Source organism: Hylaeus volcanicus, chromosome 5, assembly GCF_026283585.1.
Source record: "Hylaeus volcanicus isolate JK05 chromosome 5, UHH_iyHylVolc1.0_haploid, whole genome shotgun sequence".
Taxonomy (NCBI): domain Eukaryota; kingdom Metazoa; phylum Arthropoda; class Insecta; order Hymenoptera; family Colletidae; genus Hylaeus; species Hylaeus volcanicus.
This window is the reverse complement of record NC_071980.1, coordinates 2,770,820-2,790,779: the sequence shown is the minus strand read 5'-3', so window position 1 is coordinate 2,790,779 and position 19,960 is coordinate 2,770,820. Positions and strand designations below refer to the sequence as shown.

Below are 19,960 nucleotides of genomic sequence, written 5' to 3'. Positions count from 1 at the left end.
CGAAATTTGGATTTTTTGTGCAAGCTAGAAGAGTGTATATAATATCCTGTGGCTAAATTTCCTTTCCATACGTTTCTAAGGACGCCCCCATTAAACGGTGGACAGGGGTAATCGAATAGTTCTAAGCTACCGGAGGGTCGGAATAGGCGTTCTAAAATTGTGAGGGGTATGTAGGGGAACACGAAAACCGGATGGCACACCGAAATGTAGTCGACTATATTCCGAAGCGTTCCTCCATTTCTGAACGTAATTTTTACCCGCTATGCACTATTTTTCGCTTCATTTGCGTGCTAATCAACGAAAATAAAATAACTAAAAATTTCTAACGCTATGTTACTTTCTTTCAAGGACCACGATACGCCTAAGATTTAAGCGCGTATTGTCTTAAAAAAATGTTGGGTTCAGTTCTATAGATATATTTTCAGTAATTAAAAATAAGTATATTCGCTACTCAGTGTACAGATAATTGTTCTACAGTTCTGTTTCACTAACGTATGGTAACGAAATGCATTCAAACCGTTAACATCGGTCCTGTTAAAAATCTGATTTGAACGTCGTTTCTCCAACCTAATCAAGCGTCAATTACGGTCGGAGCAACGCATCCAGCTAATTAATCCTCATTTATTAGCCGCGTCTTACGTTGCCGCTAAAGCAAGGCAGGTGAATAGAAGCAACATGCACGCAGTTTCTTCCTTTTTGAACCTCTTACCCTGAGCACCCTGACCCTGGGCACGTAGCCAGCTGTCTCACTCCACCCCTTTGTGGGTACGGCACTGCTCTAACGTAAGAACGAATTTGTCTATCCCTGCACACTGTGCAGCGGTACCGAAAGCCTGAAAATTCATCTACATAAAATCGCTCGACCTATTTCTCTGGGAATAAAATTTCATCGCCACGAGCCACGCCATTCTAATCAAATGCTCGACGCTCTGCCACTACCAAAACCAAACGAACGAAATTATTCAGAAAAATTATGTATGCGTTATATTTTTGTTACACATTTGTATATTTATATCTTTAATATTTTTCTCATATCTTTGTTATCTATTTTGAACGCAAACCAAATATACTTCCCTATTTTCATAAAGTGTAACATAGGAAATAATGTTCAAGGAGTCGCTATGATAACTCCTTTGAATAGAAAACTAGACTATAAGCAACTAATTAGAAAAAAAGCTGTGCTCGTGTATGCTACGCACACTGTAAATGCAAATCCGTGTCAAAGATACGCATATTCGATTCATTCTCCAAGGCGCGTCCATTCCCAGCAGGGCTTAGCTAAAACTGCCCGATAGATTCGTGCAACATTCTCAATATGCATACCAACGGCAGGAGCAAAGAACTCGTTCACCGCGTGCTACCGTTCCTCTAAAACACCCGATAGATCCCTGCAGGGACCAGAGTTTAGAAAAAAGAATCTTTATGCGAATGTATGCATTAATTTCATTTTTAAAATTCATTCTTTTTTCAATCTACACGAAATTTTACTGGACCCTCTGTCATGCTAATTTTCATCGTAAGTTCCAATTTGCGACAAAATATTACCGTCTCGAGTTATTACAATTTATTGCAAAGTTCCGATACGAATTTTCTAAATATATACGTCTATACCTTCCAAGCCATTGTTTTTGAATTGTAGCTTAACCAAAAAGGGGAAACTCAACCAAATAAAAATATCTCGAAAACATCGTCAGTATAGACCAAGTTGCCCAACTGCCAATAACGATTCGCATACTCTGACAAAATCGAATTCAAGGGACCCAAGGTATCCAAAACGCTCGATAAACCACGGCTCTTCGTGCTACACTTATTCTGTAAATGCAAATCCGTAAGAGAGATACGCATCTTCGATTCGTTCGCCAAGGCGCGTCTATTCCCAGCGGGGCTTAGCAAAAACTGCCCGATAGATTCGTGCAACATTCTCAATATGCATACCAACGGCAGGAGCAAAGAACTCGTTCACCGCCGCGTGCTACCGTTCGCCGAAAACACCCGGTAGATTTCTGCAGGGACCGAGCGCGCAACCGTGTAGAGAGAGAAGCAGAAACGGCGAATACGAAGGGAGAAGAGAGAAAGAGAGAGCGAGCCGCGCTCGCGACGCTCGGCGCCACACGGATGCAACGAGGCCGCCTACTTACACGCATGTCCGCGCGCGTGTTCGGTGCGAGCGTCGCACGCAGACATGCGCACGGCCGGCTGCGAAAACCGGCGTGCAAAAATCCTCCAATCGGGAGCAGAGGCGGGAGTCGGTGGGGCAGCCACGTGGTGCTACGGCGACCAATCGACGTCGCGGCGCTCGCGAATTTCGAGTCGGTTTCCCGCTCGAGCGCCCCGGTGCTTCTAGTTTGCTAGAACAGGACGGACAACAAGAGGGAAGAAAATAAAAAAGAAACGAGCGAGAAAGTGCACACGCACGAACAAGGAGAGACAGGAAGGTTATACGTCGGGTAAAAAGGAGCGAAGAAGAAGGAGGAGGGAAAAAAAAAAAGAAGAGAGAAGAGTGACGAGTTTGCATCGCATTGCCGTGCCCTCTCCCTCCCTTGCACCACGAGGGCACGCGAAATAGCGAAGGAGCGAGAGAGAAAGGATGAAACTACCGGGTGATCAGAGGGAGAAGGAAAACCCGCCGAATGAGCGAGCCCCTCGGACGTCGTATCGTGGTCTAGCCAAAGAGAGGAGAGCCTGGTAGGAAGGTGCGTCGTAGTCGCAAGGAGAGGCGAGGAGAGAGCGAGAGAGCGAGAGAGAGTCCGGCTGAGTACACGGTGAATCGTCGAGAGAACGGTCAAACCGCGGCGTCCCTTAAACTTAAAAAAGTTGAAGAGTCGTTTCCGAGAAGACACACCGGTCGTGTTCGTCGTGTGATCCGTCCGAGATCGGTCGTCAGCAGTCATCCTCGTCGGTTTTAGTGTGATCGAGCTGGGTCCGAGGAACGTATATCCACTGCCACCGGAAGCACCGTCGGGTCTGCGTACTATCGTTGACCGAAGCGAGCGGGAAATAGAGAGCCGGGTTTCCGAAGGATAAGGAAGAAACGAAGTAACAAAAGACAGTAGCGGACAGAAACGTTTGAGAAGATCGTTCAAAGACGTCACGAAAATATACCTCCTGTGCCTATTTCGTTTTGGTGTGCAAGCCCGTGAAAATCACGCCGAGTATTACGCAAGTACAATCGCATTCGCCCGGAGGACAACCAGATAGAACAGATAACAAAGTTGCAAAGGAGAAACCCTGACGAAACCGCACCGCTCTTCGTTTCCTCTTGCGCGATAGCGAGCAACAGAACACCAACGTCGTCGACTGCGCCGCGGTTACGTGTTTTTTTTTTTTTTTTTCGTCCTGCACAAAGGACACAGTTACGATCCTCGACGTGTCGAAGCGTGCGGTGTGTCGTCGTTGAGTTCGTCCTTACGGCCCCTGTCGGTGAATTCGGCCCCCCACCCTCCTTCCTCTTCACCCCTTGAGGTCTCGCAGTGCCCGAAACATTCGGTCGTCTTCCGTTTTCGCGACGTGATCGTCCTCGTTTCAACGAAACGGGCCATCGCCAACAGCAGCGGATCATTCGGTCAGCCGCGTGCCATCCGAGTTGCAAATATTTCCTACCACGTGACCGAGACGTATCTCGGAAAAGCCGTCACCATAGCGTCCAAGAGCGAGCCAACCAGCATGTCGAAGCTCTACGTGGGCAACCTGCCGTCGGATTGTAACGAGAGTGCCCTCAGGCAACTCTTCCAGGACCACAATTTGTCGTGCACAACGATCCTGGTGAAACGTGGAGGCTACGCGTTCGTCGACTGCACCGATCAGTCCGTGGCGGATCGTGCAATCGACAAACTTAACGGTGAGTTTCCAATCAACAGATATTCCTATCGGACAGAACGCTAATCTACCATTTCCTATCGGCTGTTCCTTGGCCGATACGGACCAATCAGACATTTGCTGCTTTTTTACTACGCTCTGTACATTGCTATGTTTACTGTATTATATTGCTATGTTTACTGCTGCTGTGCTGCTATCCACAGGGACCCGCTATCGGTTTCGATGACTGAACCACGGAGAACCTCCACACGGGGCGGAGACACACGGATTTAGAAGGATTGATAATTTAGAACGCTTTTACCTGCTTCACGCAATTCGCGCGCACTCGAGAGACTCGTTCCAGACGAGTTCTTCTTTCATGGCTGCGTGCGGATTCGCAATGCTTTTTAGATGCTTCTCGAGGCTAGCTTGTAAGATGCTGCGAGTAGAAATATATACACATTTGCACGCTTGTACATATATATGCTTTACATCATTTCTTGTATATAATTTCATTGATTTCCCTGTCTCGATCGAGAGATCGACATCCTGTATATATATCCTACCCTGTATGTATATAAACAAATCCACGCAATTACGTATATGTATTATAACCACGTCATTATATGTTACAATGTTTTCTCCTGTTAACCTAAATGTGGACGAATGACAACGTCACGGTGTCATTCAGCGAGTAGATCGTCAATTACATTCCGGGATAAAAGGACGATCGCACAACGTATCGTACCGGTGGTCATTCGATTCTCACGGTGGTTTCGATCGATCGTACGATGTTACTAGTAATCGCGAACGTAAACAACGAATACAGCAGAATATAAAGAATCACCGGTTGTCCGTTACGCTTTAGAAGAACCACTGAGTATGTCTGTTAGTTTGGGAGCCCCTGCTCGCGACCTCGAAAAATGCTTCCGCTGAAATATCTTCCATTTCAATTTCCATTCGTTCATCTCCGCCAGAATAAACGATTATCTTTGAAAAATTTGATCGTATCGCGCGTTCGAATCTCCAACGATAGCTTTGCATACCGTGCGATAAGAGTGGAATAAGATTTTCATTCAAACTAATGTTTCCGTTCGGATTCACTTCACGGCGGCGCAAAAGGCCGATTCTACGAATGCTCGTGTCGTGTGGAAAACTTATCCACGTGGTGAGAGAGGCGCACGCATCGGCAAGATGGCGAAGCCGGTTATGCCGGCAAGGTCACACGTGTGGGTTTCGCCTTTGAGATAAGTTTCTGATAATCGCTTGCGTCGGCCAATATAATCGCATTGTCGTCGATCGATATGATTGCAAGGGTTCCCTTCGAAAGGCAACGCTAATTTGTGTAGAGAAAATAGAAAAGTTGCTGTAGAATCGTCCGTCTGATAAGAGGTTAGATTAAGTGATTACGCGAAATTAGATTTTTTTTGTCTTTTATAAAATAGTAGCTCGAATCGTTTAAAATTACTACGAGAGAGGTTCCATTGAAACGAATCATAGTGACCGATACAAATATAGCGTCACGGACGGTAAGGTAGGGCAAACTTTTATATTATATTATATCTCTGCCTAGACGCTCCTAAGGCCCATCCTTAAATAATGTTCATTAAAATTGAATTATCTGTCAGAAGAAACGGAATACAATTTCGTAGTTGACTTGACGTAACAGAATAGGTGACGGTGATTCATTAGTTAGCAAGCGAACGCATCAGTAAATAGAACGACCATTTTTCACGAACCACGGCTCGTTTCAAAGAACAGAGCTTAACCGTTCTAAAAACATCCAAACATTCCTAAAATTTTGCGTCGTTAGTCACGTAGATCATGACCCTCCGTATTCAATTGCGTCTTCGTCGCGTGAAATTAGATCGATACTCTACTATGGACGACTCTTGATCATCACGTTGGTCGATTCTCCCGCCCAAAAAAACGTGGTCAAGGTCGCGTCTACACGCATGACGTATGGATCCCCGCTTGCCTCCGCGTCGAGGTTAAAATTTACATCATGAAACACCGCCTTCATCTCTACTTGCCCGTCGAAATCGGTTAGTCACACTCGTCGTATACGACGGCCATGCTAATCGGGTAAATTCGTTCGTAAATTTTTCTGACGACTTCGTAAGTGGCGTACGCGCACTCGTCGATGAATTACTCTGCGCGTGTTTGCCGCCGATCGACACCTTCGATGTCCGCTCTTTCGATGCGATAAATTGTTGATCAAAGTGTCCAAGACACCGAAGGAAACAAGATTTGTCTGTTTTAGTAGGGGTTTTCAGTGAGAAACTACGCAAACTGTGGAGGTGAGGTGTATATAGATGTTAGCTTGTATAGGACATCTGAAGTTTAATAAACTTTTGGTTAGATAAGAACTTACTCATTTCTGCACGTTGGTATTCTTAAGAACGAGCAAACTGTCTCGCTGACACCGGATAACAAGGCCATTTGTGAATGTAATTGCAAAGCAATTCGGTTCGTGTGGAACGGCAGCAAGACAAATTGCTGTTACGTTCCCGTACCTGCGAGAGATGCCAATCGATGCGTAATGCTGGTCGCGTGAAAGTGACAAGAGCAACACCTTTTTAACACCTTGAAAAGGAATAACTTTAGACTCTGTTTCAATATTTTTCTTTTTTGCTCTGGGCAGCTGCAGAGTAATTTGAACATTGTATTCAGCTCGATGATACAATCTATCTTACTGAAAACAGTATAAAAATCAGATATCGATAGTTGAGACGTATATTAAATTATCCATTGTGAAAATGTTAGAATTCTGTTGGGATGCTTGAGGTACTGGACGGTGTGGAAGGTACGGTTGAAAATTTTGCGTTCACACAAAATGTAGCAAAGAATACCGAGCAAGAGAGCGGTCGGTCGGTTTGCTTAGAAGCCGGGCTGCAAGAAAGAGGCGCGGTACGAATATTGGAGCGATTCATAGAGAATAGTTTCTCCCTCTATTTCGTTAGCAATACAGAAGGCTCAGTCGTTGCTCCTGCAGCAGGGGTACATATGTATGCGGGGCCGATCCTTGGATACAATGCCATGTGCGGAGAACGTTACCGCCGAGTACAGAACTAGTTTGGTGGGTTGTGTTACGTTTTAGACCAACTAAACTAAAGCTAGTCGCGGTTAGAATACACGGGTGTACAGCCATCGGCATTAATTCACCGGGGAATATCGCCTGTTCGCCGTGTAATGCTTCCATCTCGTATGAATTACGAAGACGTTAAACGGACTATAAAATTATTGTTCTTCTTACGATCTTGTTCTTCGAACATTACGGGACAACCGCAATGTTTTCATACATAAATCGACGCTCTGTCGACCGTTCTATAATTTAAACTTTGATTTTTATTTTGCGTGTAACAAACAAAAAAATATTTATTCGCCATTCTTTATCCACTATTTCGATCCAGAATGTACCGTAATTTAACTCCGAACTTCTCCAACGCGAAGCCACGCGTGTCGTTCAACGTCGATCAGAACGGTCGAACGAAAAGGGAACGTGTATATTTTTAATCACTGTTTCGCAGTTGTCCGCGAGTCGGTCAGCTTGATTTGTCGCGTGCCTGGCCGTGGTCACCTGCCCTCGAAAAAAGTTACCTGTTAACAATGCACCGGTAACCGACGATACCGATGCAACTTTACGATTCTGATTCCCTTCGGACGAACCTTGGGTCTGATAGCGTTATCGATCCAAATTAACGAAAAATGATTCTATATTTAATATACTCGATCTCATTACGATAGGGTAAAATCCTCTAGATCCTGTCACGCGTTATTACTACGGCTATCGGTTCCGGCATCTCATCTTACCGATCTACGTCCCGTACCTAAGAATACGTGTCCGTATAGGAATTACTCGTGTTACATTGCCAAAGACCTCGATTTTTCAGTACTGTTGTTCGACATGACGGTGGTATGCGATGAACTCGGTATCAGGTATTAGTCTTAGGGAGGATAAGGGTGAACGAGGTTCTACTTGTTGCTCGAAAGTAGGATATAGCTGTGGTGCAGCTCGACTTAGCTCTTTAGAAATTTTTCTCTCTAACGTTGTCGAATGTTATCCAAGTCCTTTTAACGACTCTACAAAGTTCTCTGTAGCGTGTAAATACAGCTAATGCAGATTGAAAGAAACTAGAATTGTTTTACTCTTTGCGCTCGTTCCTTGTGACTCGAATAAACCTATTCCGTGCAAATTGAAAGTTCGGTCGGTTGGCTGGTCGGTTAAGAGCAACGGTGGAAAGAACTCGGTTTTACGCCGACACAAATGTACAGTTTAAGCGCAAAAAGTGCTTGCGCGCCTGCAAGAAGGAAGGAAGTGCTATCTTTAGAGCGGCGAAAAGGGAGTGTGTGGTGTCCCTTTTCCCGTCTTCTTTTTCGTCTAAGCCATCCGCTTTCATTAACTGAACGCACGCTCTTGGGACCAGAAACGAGAGATAAAGAGAAAGACAGAGTTAGTTATTGTAAGATTCGAATGCAGTCAACAGGATCGAATAAATGAAGTGGAAAGTCCTTCCGTGCGAAACTTCTTCTTGCGACGAAGTCAAGCCAACCGAAAACATCGCAGGGTCCAAATAATCTTCATATATCGATATCCTTTATTATGAATATTGACACAGATCAACTCATTCAATTAGAGGCAAGAATAATGACTGTAATAGTTTCAGTCGCTGTATTAGAAACATACTAAAAATCTTGGAACGTAAAATGAAGTTTTTTGATAAGTAAATTATTAGGTATTCTAGAGCGTGGAGTGGTTAGATGTTCGTACTAAAGTTGTTTTAAAGTACTAATGCTAAAACAAAGCTTCCATGAAAAATTACGGTAAGAGCAGCCGCTATTTCGAGTCTTTCTATATTGGCCGCGTCAGCGATCCTCTATTTCCTCCTTGGCCTCCCACGCCGTGGGTCTTTTTCTCCGTCTAATCTACATTGTCTTCGTCTCTCGTAGCCGCTGTTCACTCGAGGAACCTTTGAAGCCACGTGTTTGTTTTAGATACCAGGCCGTTGACTTGCAGTTCGAATAACAACGCTACCGCTACTAGATTCCGATCGAGTGAAACCTCTTCGTGTTGCACGATATCGCAACGCTTCCCTATCCGCTTGCATCGGGTATCTCTTGCTCGGAGCCGCGCGATGAACGCTTTCCTTGTCGTGTTTTCCCGATAGAAAACTGGTCGACCCTTTATCGGTCCCCGTCGTTATCGCGCGCGACGTTTTTCTACGCGATCTCGGCCCCTCTAAGTCCTGCTTACGTAATTTCTATTTCCAACTACCGGGTGAAACGCGCCTTGCATCGCGAGATGATGACACCGAGACGCGAGCCCTGACGAAACAACTTTCGAATAGCAGAGCATTTAGATAAAGAAGGCTCGAACGATACAGGTTCCATCGCAATTTCTTACCGAGACAAAGTACAAGTTCTGTTAATTTTTAACGGCGACAACGTTTCACCGCTAGACGCTAATCCGTTAATTAGAGACCGGTCGATCCCAACAAATTTCATCACTACGAATCACGTGAATTCTTTCAGGAAGCGCGCGTCGCGTTCGATAAGTGACCAACAAAGCGATTTTCGTCCTCCCTGGTTCCCCTTTTGGCTCGCTCGAAATCTTTACGACGGAGCAATAAAAAGCAAAGAAATAAAAAAAAAACAGCAAAAGGGAGAGAGACAGACGAGCAACGTCCGCCAGTTGCGGTGGCAACGAATCTGCTTGGCCCCACGTGCGCGTAATTGTCAGGTACGAAGAGAGAAACCCGAATCTTTCGACAGGTGTCAATGAACCGGACAACGACGTATCCATCGAAGGATAAGCGAGAAGGACGGAAGGCGAGGATGATCGGTAGGCTGAACAGAGAAGAGACAAGACACGAACAGCTAGTTCGCACCTGCCACCGTCGTGTACTAAACGGGCCTCACGGTGATTTCGCATTTCGTCAACGCGATTTTGCGAAATTGTTTTCTTTTTTCTTTTTGTTTATATACACACGTATCGAGAGCAGTCGTTTCACTGACGGACCATCGTGCGCGGCGAAGCCGTTCGAGTTGCGTGTAATGGGGACCCAAGATTTAACGATTTAACATACCGTAATGGACACGAGGAAACTAACGAACCACCAGTCTGGTAACAAAGTTTATTAAACTCGACAACTTGGACGTTCGAGGTGGTTAGCATTCGAATTTATACCGAGCACACACCGACCCTGTGAAAGTGAGATCAATTTTAATCGAGCTGCGAGTTGAGTAGGAGACGTGGAAATGCAAGGGTTGTAGGGTTCGGAGTCCCGATGACAGTCCATAGACGAGGAACTGTTCGTAGATTAGGGTGGATAGGTTGCAGGGCGATAGGTTTCAATGTTCTCGGCCCGAAACCACATGGTAGCGCGAGGTGAACGATAAGGTGACTAAAAACGCACAAATTCGCTAGCTCCTGTGATTCGACGGACATCGAGCCCTCGATAAGCAGACCAGCGACGGGGAACATCGAAATGAAACAAGGAGAAGGGCGCGGCAACTCATCGTAGAAAAATTGCATCGGCATGGCGCCATTAATCTCCGAACGAACGGATATTATTTTAATTCTCAAGCCTCGGACCGAGACTCTTCCAAGAAACGCCGTCCTTTGTCCCAGCCGGCTCCCCGAAAGAAAAGTGACCGAGTGATTTAATCTACGAACGAACGGAGCCCTGGACTCTTTCTGCTGCTCGCTGTTTCCTGCGCCTCTTCTCTCCATTGGCGCATTTATTTTTTGTCCATCGAAACTGTAGGCGAGCTCGGTGTAAGCTCGCGGTAGAAGCGTTGCTCCAGAAAAGTTAGAACGGAGTCGAGCTAGTCGCATGCTACTGGCGCGATAAAGGACACGGGTCCGTTGACGACAAACTTGAATCGATCGTTGGATCGAACCATTTATAAATGCTTCAATTACGATTTTTTATCTTTTGGACCTTCCGTGACCACTTAACGAGCAGCTCGCGGATAACGACGCGAGTAGATATCGATGTTTCGATCGTCGTTGTGGATACTACAACGTTGTCGATGAGATAGATAACGAGAAGCAACATGCACGTCCTCGAAGAGGCTTACTATGTTCAGATAGAGACGTCCGAAGATACGACACACGAGAGTGTGTAGGTTTCTTTCATCTTACACAGGGACCCGTGATATATCCGGCCACTTTGTACAAACGTGGAACTCGTGAACTTTGCACGATGCTCGATAAACGGCGTTATCGAGTTTGGCGCATTTCACGGAGCAATTCTATCAGCGCACGCTATAAACCATCATTCAGAAATTAAGTGTAACGAACAGTACAATTAATAAACGAATAAATCGCTCGATAAATTTCGAGTTAAATTGCTCGTTGCCCAATTAACAAGCTGTAAAATTATATCCCTCCGCGAAAGGTCAATCGACCTGCTGTATCTTCGCGTTCTTTCGTCGTTGGATTTATGATTTAACTGACGAGGCCAAGGGTACACTCGATTCTCTTTTTACGCAACAGAATAGGATTCACTTCGTTTTGGCGATATATTTTCTACATAGATTTTAAACCAACAAAGCGACGACTTAAAGACTTGGTAATTTTGAAGATCTGAATTCGAGCTCGATCAACTAGTCAAATGCGATTATTGCACGTCCCGATGAGGTGTCACGTAGTGCACCCAACTACCGCGTAACAATCGAATCACGACTTTCCTCGACCTCGACACGCCAGGGATTACCGACACCCTCTTTTGTTTCATTCGCGAGCGCATCCACATATGCACGCCCAGGAAGAGACTTTCGCGATTCATTTATTATGCATTGGCCCCGCGGAGAAAATTGCATCGCGAACGGCTTAATCAAGATTTACGAGCCAATTGTTTCTTCCCGACGCAGCCGACTGGCGAGACGAAAGCTGATTGATACGCCGCGATAGATATGCGGCGATTTTTTTTCTTATCTGGCGCGAATCGGGTCCGCGTAAAAAGATATGCTCGTCAAGGCAAGTTTCGCGAGGAATTTTTGCGGAGACGCGCGTCGAATCGGCTGCGAGGTTGATCGACGCGACGAGTTCCCCGCGAATTAGCGTTGGTGATTACGGGATCCCCAGAGATCATGGTAACGATGGACAAAATTTGAAAACTAACGCGCTGCGATTTATTTCCAATGTTTCGTCTACCCTACACATATTTTATACGTTATGGCAACCAATACTTTGTCGCTTACTATTAAACAAAAATTCGCTACTGGTCGGTAAAGCGTTCAAATTTGCTAGAAAGGCTCCCAAGCGCGAAACTTGGGTCATTTTGGGCCCAATGATAGTCCCAGTTCGTCTCGAGCAAAATCTGGCGTTCGTCTCGAGGGATCAGAGACACGGCTGTCTCGTCGAGAGATACATCCAGGACGCGATTTCGCGTTTGGCGCGCTTTCTGCGGATTCTCCAGTCAGGACCTATCTTAACGTGCGTGGGCCCATTCGCTTCATTCGGGCAAACTAACCTACCCGTCTAAGTAATCCATTGTGCTCCTCGTGCTCTCTTTGTGTGGCCGCTCTCACGCTGAGAGCGCGGCGCAAGGGTGTGCCAGAAGGAGCAGGAAAGGAGAGCCTTGGCGCGAGCGGGAAGGATAATTCGCGCGAGTAGGACGAGAACAGAGGGTGGAACGTAGGACGAAAACGAGAGAGAAGTATGCCACAAGGCCAACCGAGTCCGACGCAATTTTTGCTTTACCCTTTTCCCCACGACCGAAAACGAACGTGGCTCTCCGACCGACTAACTACTCCAATTTTATTTACCAGCGTGTCAGACCCTATCGATATCCACGCGATATTCCGTTGGGCCACGCGCGACCACGATTTCCACCGCTTCTGGGGGCACACTTATCCCCGTTGTTTATGACGTAAATAAATTTCACCGAGAAGGTGGTGCACGTATCCGTTCGATATTTATCTTCGTTCGCTAAAAGGAACATCCATCGAGCTATTAGCGAGAGCGCGATATAAATTCCGCTGGTTCTCGGAAGGGAAAACGTTTCGACTGTTTCTTTCGCTGTTTCACATTTACTATATTTGCTTCTTCTCCCTTCCGATGGGAAATTGAGATTAATACGGGTCGGCGTACATCGCCCTTAATTACGCTCCGTTAGAAAGGGATACGTCGCGCGTTCGATTAATTAACGTTCCTGTACCTTCGTCAGAGTTTATATTTGCGCGATGAGAAGCATGTGTCTCCACCCCTTTGACTTTTTGCGAGAAATCTTGTTCGTCGAAGATTCTGATTGCACGGATAGGGTTGTGAGTGTTATCTAAGCAGGCTTTGTTAAAATATTTTGTGTTTGGAATCCTCTAAAGTGTGCACGAGATTGTGCATCATGATACGTAGGAATCTATAGATCGAGCAAGCTTTTTACGAAAACGTTTCCAACCCCCATGTTTTGATTAGTATATAAAGAAACGTTCAAGAACCACACGAGGGATGGGGCTAGCAATAGGCTGTATTATGAATTATTAAACCGTCAACCTTATCTCGAATCGCCATTATGAATAAATAGCACCTAACTATCGACCATGATCAAGTTGTTTTCGTAACTGACGTTTCCTCTCACGTGTTTTGCGCCTTTCGAGAAAAAGATAGTAATGCAACCCACAATATGACCTAAGACGCACATGATGAAATATTAATAATAAAAGTACGGGGGCTTATTTCGAACGGATAATTACTCGTTACTTAGACATTATATATCTTATCTGCTGGTTAATTAACGTCGTACGCGTACACGATTATATAGTCTGCAAGCTCGTAGAAGACGTATTACCTTGAATCACGCGATCCATAACCGCGTTCGCAAATTTATTTTTCGTACTAAATGGGTAATATCTGGCTCCGAAACCGAACCTTGGTTCCTTGCCCTCGAAAATTCCTCGAGGAGGTAATGAAATAATTACAACGCTGGTCGAGGAAGCACGCAATTCTTTGCCGGAAGTTAACGCAGAAACACGATCCAAAACATTTTTTGATGGAAAAAAAAGTAATATTTAAAAATAAAAATAATTGAACGTTCTAGTCACCGAACAAAAATGCCTTTCCATACATTTTTTATATTTTATCAAATATCTGCTATTATATTTTATGTAGGTCATCTGTTTAAGAAATGTCCCGGCTTTTTGTTATGATTCAGGGGCGATAACGCTATCAAATGAATAATCTATAATTCCACGAGCTAATGTTACCGATAACTTTGCAATCTGTTATCAACGATTCGTTAGAAAGCGTGTTCGCCAAATTGGCTGTTGGATTCGGGCAATTTTGACCCGTGACTCACGACGCAAAGGATTTCCGTGGGACTGAGCTAGCGAGTTGTAACTCAATAGTAATTTATGTACCTAGCCGTGCCAACCGCCGTGTCCAAGGCATCGGTATTCAGCATCGGCCTGGAATGCGCAACAAGAACCTGTTCTCATTCCCATTCCCATTCCCGCTCAGCGCTACCCAAATATTTTATTACTTCCCCGTGGAGCCGGTGTTCTCCGTCTCACTCTCTCTTTCTCTCTTTCCCTCTCCCTTTATCTCTACCTCCTTTCCTCTCTTACCAGCGCAAGAAACTCTTCGGTGTTATGTCATCCTGTACACCGTGTCTTATCGTTGTAACAATATCAACGATGTTACGGTTACATTTCGTGGTCGTGCGTACGCGTAAAGTAATTCACGACCCCTCGATCGCATAATTCGATCGAGAAATGGAAATTTACATTCGCAATCTCGCGTCCAAGCGTTCATTAAGGCCAACGACGAGCAGAATTTTATTGGAACAGATAGACAATACGCCGTATTGCGATTTATTTACTACGTTTATTCCATCAAAATGATAATTCCATTTTATGGTTCAGATTGTGATATTTAACCAACAGGTATTAGATCAGAAACTGTTTATCTTTTATTCGTTACACCAAACTTCTATCTTAATAAGAATTTTTTAGCGATTTGTTGCACCAATTCTAATCCTAAATCTAATAAAAATTTAAGGGTGACATTTTAAGATCTTGAGACTTTTCTTTTGAACAGAGCAATATCTTGAGCTATACCGACGACCCTCGATAATTGATAAATATTCGACCTCGATTGAAAGTGCGTAAAGGGGTGGCTATTGCAAGGTACGAGGAAGGATTACGTGTCAAGAGTTATCTCAAACGAGCCGAGGGTTATCGACGTTTATTTATAACGACTCGAGTTATTAATAGAATGCGTTCGTTACGATACACACGATAGCTCCACCGACGAAGGTAACGCAAACTTTATATCTGACTTGCTGATGCAGCGGTTTCCGTATCGCGTTGCTTTTGATACGCGGGGACGGTTCAGCGATGCAACAGACGAATGCGTGCTTATTCGTACGCGACATTTTATTCAAAGCGAGGATGCCTTGTCTCGAATTCGTATTCGGGGCTATTCGAGACCCCTTCGAAACTTCAGAATCAAATTTTAATTGGTCTCTGTGTATCTATAGAAGATAAATAACGCTATTCGTAAACAATTTTAGTCTTGTTTCCGCTTATGGCGAGCAGAGGATCTAGCAAAGATAATCGATGAAAATGGCTAATTTTATCAGGCAAACGAACCAGTAGAAACATGCCTTAATTCGAACGCAATCACTCAGGACTGGAACCGTTCGCATGTCCTACCGTCGAGCAGAAATTGACGAGATTTAAGTTAGGAACCGGTAAAACGTAGCAAGAAAGAGGAACAAAGAAGAGAAGCAGAATGAAAAGGGAAGGTACGCGAGGGCAAGAGCAAGAGGTTGAAGGAAGGAGAGAGAGAAAAAATGAATATATATTAGGTGGGTTGCGCGACGACCTCCGAATAGCTCTCCTAAGCTTGCTTCTCGCTCGCTTGGGCCTCACCTACCTGGCAGTTTTCGTTGTAGGTAAAAGGAGGGAAGATGGTGGAATGGGAGGGAGTAGGTAGAAGCACTAAGGAGACCTTGAAAGCTTGCTAGCCGGGTGCCGGCTAGTACTGACCCACTATAAAGGCACTTGCCATCCTGCTCGTTCAGCAGGACAATCTAGTATTACCCTCTCCCTCGGGAGAGCCTGCTAACCTACTCTCTTGCCCACATACACTGACTCGATCCAAAAACTCGCTTCTAGAACCCGGCTACGCTTAGCTCGGGAACAGCTTCCGTCTCGCTCCCTCCCTCTAACTCGCTCGTTCTTGTCCCTTTTTCCCCGTTGCTTCGTCCCTTACGGTCCCTCTGTCTTTCCTTCTCTCACTTTGTCGTCCCTCGGGCTTCCCTATCTCGTTTCCACTCCCTCTTTACTGTTCCCTTCTCGTTGCCGTTCTAATACCACCACTGCTACACCCTTCGTATTTGCCGCCATTTCGCTTCCTCTCGCTCGCTCGTTTCCTCCTCTTTTTTCTAGTTTGCTCTTTCTACTCCCTCGTCTGGGAGAGTGTGCGTCGTTCAAACACACGCACCGCAATGTACGACCCCTGGAAATCTGTGTGTGTGTGTGTGTGTGCGATGGGTAAACCGTGCGCTCGTAGTCAGGCCTGTGCGCGCGCGCGCGCGCGTTCCTCTCTTATGCATGAATTTCACCGGGTGCTTAGAAAGAAGGAGAGAGGCTCGAACGTGTATCGTGTGCAAGTATGCGTGTGTTTGTAGGGAGTACCACCTAGCATAGCAACTGCTGTTTCTGCATTTCTTAGCAGCGCGCCCCATGCGAGATGCCGGTATATTTTAGGCGTATAACGGGTGTCCTGTTCTCGACAGCCATCCCCGCGTTTTTCCGATGCAATTTACCCGCCGTTCCTACCAATAACACGCTGTACGACATCGACTTTCTATCGCGGTGAACCATTTGTTTATTTGTTTAGAAATAATACTGGTTTGTCTGCTTTGTGTAATCCTTGGGTAAATTTAATATCAGCGAGGAATTATTAGTTAAACTGCCGAGACACTTTCGTCACGTTTCAGACTTGAAAATTATTGGTAGACGACGAACTTGACCTTGTACGATTATTCTCGCAAAAATTAGTTACACGAGCCTAACTCTACATTTTTTGACCGAATCGAAAATATTAATCGACAAAGTTATGGAACCATTTCCACTAATATATGAACTCTGGCGTTTCTACCCGTTAGACGATATCTACTAACGTATTTAGTACCTTTCCTCGGTACTAACATTTTTTACTATGTAACGCCAACCGTGTGCCTAAGTTACGACACCGCTCGAGGGTTAATACAGACAAGATCGGTGGATACTCTGGTTTGGGGGGTATACCGACATTAGTTTCCTGTAAATCTTGACGCGTCTACTTTCATTGCAGTTGAAGAGGTACGTTAGAATGTCGGGAAGACGTCCTGGCCCTTCTAAACGCCATAAGCGTGAAATCGAGCGTAAAAGCTCGCGTGGAATATAGCGCGACATAAGAATCAAATTAAAACCTCGTCAAGCACTACCTCCCCCCTTTCCCTTTCACACCTTGTTGCGAATTGGCTTTCGCATGAAACCTGTTGTACTCGGCCGGAGCCATCGTGCATAGGAACACTTACGAATATTGCTGCTACAAGGAGAGATGGACCGTTCGAATGGGGAGGAGGGGAGGGACTTGACACGGGACATACTAAGTAGCCATTTAGGTGCTACTTCCTCCTTTTATTGCTTCGGGCTTCTCTTTCGTTTCTTTCGCTTTTCAAGTGGTTACCGAGAGGACACCGCACCGTACCGGCGTCTTCCTCTCTTTCACTTTACGTTTTACGCACGTATTTTTTTAATTCATCCGAATTCCCAAACTAGTCCGCCCCGGTAGGTTATATTACATACCCTTCATTGTACAGAGTGTTCTGCCGCATTTAATAGACTCTTCGCGAACAATTCCGCCACTCGCCACACGCCATTGTACGCACGCGGAGAGATCTACCCGGTTTGCTCTGAAGCAGGCTTAGCTCGTTCGAAGAGAGAGCGAGCGAGAGAGAGAGAGAGAGAGAGAGAGAGAGAAGAATGGAGAAAAAAAAAATGTATACCGCTCCGCGCACGACAAACGCGAAGCGCCGAGATCGTTATCGATGTCCGTCGACGACCTGCGAGCATCGCAAAGCCTGCAATGCCCTTGTGTACTTCTAACGCAAACCGACTGTAACTAATTCATGTGAACAAGAACCCAGGCCTCCTGCGATGACCGACTTCGAAATAACTTCACGAAACCGAAACGATTTTTGTTCACTCACTAACCTCGAACGATTAATCTATAGGAACAGGCATATCGCTGTAGAGACAGTTTGGCGCGCAATCGAACGTTAGGGGCGCCAGGAGTACCACGCGATCCAAATCAATCTTTCCAACTATCGAGCGTGAATCATTTATACACATTTCGAGAGTCCTGACAAGCATCGTTGTATATGATTGATCCTGATTCCTTGATCGAAACTGCATTCAGAAAGTTACGCAATTAATCGATCTGTGAAGTAAGTCGAGAGATATAAGTGATATATTAAGTGCAGAATTCCGAGTTCGAATTTGCCGCGTGCTCGCGGTAATAATATGGTAGCAGCGAAATTATCGCGTCCGGTCAAATTGCAGTAAAGCTAGCTGTATGCGGCGTGGAAAGCTCGCGCTATTTTTTCATTTCCGTAACTATCGTACGACGCGAAGCTTCAGTGGTTATATATCAAAGATTATGGCGTTGATATTCGCTAAGAAATATTGCGTCGTGAGACTGTTCTAACCTCTAGGTACGTAAAATGTCATTTTCATAATACGAGTCTAGCAGTTATGTGGTACGTAATGGTTGTCAAGACCTCTCGCAGTGCCTGTTTTATTTCAGGATACAAGCGATTTTTATTTTTTCACATCGGATTCTGTCTCACGAACGATGAACGAAATCGTTCGTCTCGGATGCCTGGCAAAAATAGTTTCGTCGATTTCTTTTTTGTTCTACAACACGTTCAGGAACTGGTTAGGGAAAATTAGATGTGTCTAACTGGTAGGAGACAACACCTGGCGCCTAGGAAAGGAAATACGTGTTCGCGCGTGCGTGTGTTAGTGCATAGAGACCCTCGGACCGTGTCGAAAAACTCACCAGCACGAAACTGCGACCGTGGATACGTTCTCATAACCTCTTGATCCCGATTAGAATACGAGTAAGGTATGTGATAGCTCTGCGGATCACTGCAGCGATTTTTGCGCCGTTAGACATTGTACATGTGCGAATCAAAACCCGGAAGCAACTGTCATGTTCTTCTCGATTTGAAACCGGTGTTCGGTTGTACTTTTCCATGGGAAAATATCCCATCGGTTCGCTCCGGGCCGAGGTCAAAGTTCAACCGAACCGCGGCTTCAAACAGGTTGTCCTCGCTGACCCAATGAACTAATTTCTTTACCCTCTCGATGCTATGAGAATATTCCAGTTGCACGATTGGCCATAGTTACGTCGCATTGATTTCTTTTTCCTAATCTAGAAAATGCTCGAGAGATAAATTGATATATGTTATATAAATTAAGGTATGGTTTGTACCTTCGTCGTCGAGGTTACGTTTAGGTTAATACAATGTAGCGTCTAGAATAAATTATTTAACAAAGTATTTCAATAATATGTGTAAATATTCGTGAACGTTTCTTTGTTAGAATAAAGTGAGATGAAACATGTTTGAATAAAAATCAATTATAAATGACTTGGTACAGTAAGTTCTAATTTTCATACGTAGATGTTTATACATTTGTATTGTATTCTTACTCGTGTTTTAAGCTGCACGTTTTATATTATTTATTTTAGACACTACTTTGTGGTAATTTTGTACATATTGTGGGTGTTGCACCTAGAGTCAAAGAAATGAACACCTACTTTATCGTTGAAACTTTGTGATATTCAAGAATGGAAAAGTCAGGACATTTTATCATTTAATTTTCATTCTCATTTTATCCTTCGACTATCTTAAACATGAATATTTCTTGTCCAGTTGTGCCTTTATATAGTTTGTATATATTACTTCTGGGCATTGTATACAAATAGCTAGATACACAACTGTCTTATGCGTCAAACAATAATTCTTCCTTCGCGAGTGTTGTTTTTACAATCATTTTCTGTTTTCTCGGTTTCAGGATATGCCTATCTCGGATCGTCGCTTGTTGTGGAGCCATCCGTAGCCAGTGGACCGAAAAAACGGTGAGTTCTCGATCCTCCAAATAT

At 44.8% G+C, this 19,960-nt stretch overlaps 1 protein-coding gene across 1 annotated transcript in view; it reads left to right on the top strand.

Annotated features, from left to right (window-relative positions):
• Nucleotides 1-2,003: 2,003 nt before the first annotated feature.
• Nucleotides 2,004-19,960, top strand: part of LOC128877068 (insulin-like growth factor 2 mRNA-binding protein 2) — an 86,691-nt gene continuing 68,734 nt past the window's right edge. The window contains exons 1-2 of the mRNA XM_054124029.1: nucleotides 2,004-3,838; nucleotides 19,873-19,936. Coding sequence (XP_053980004.1) covers nucleotides 3,664-3,838; nucleotides 19,873-19,936 — 239 coding nt within the window. The 5' untranslated portion in view covers nucleotides 2,004-3,663. The remainder of the gene's footprint in view (nucleotides 3,839-19,872; nucleotides 19,937-19,960) is intronic.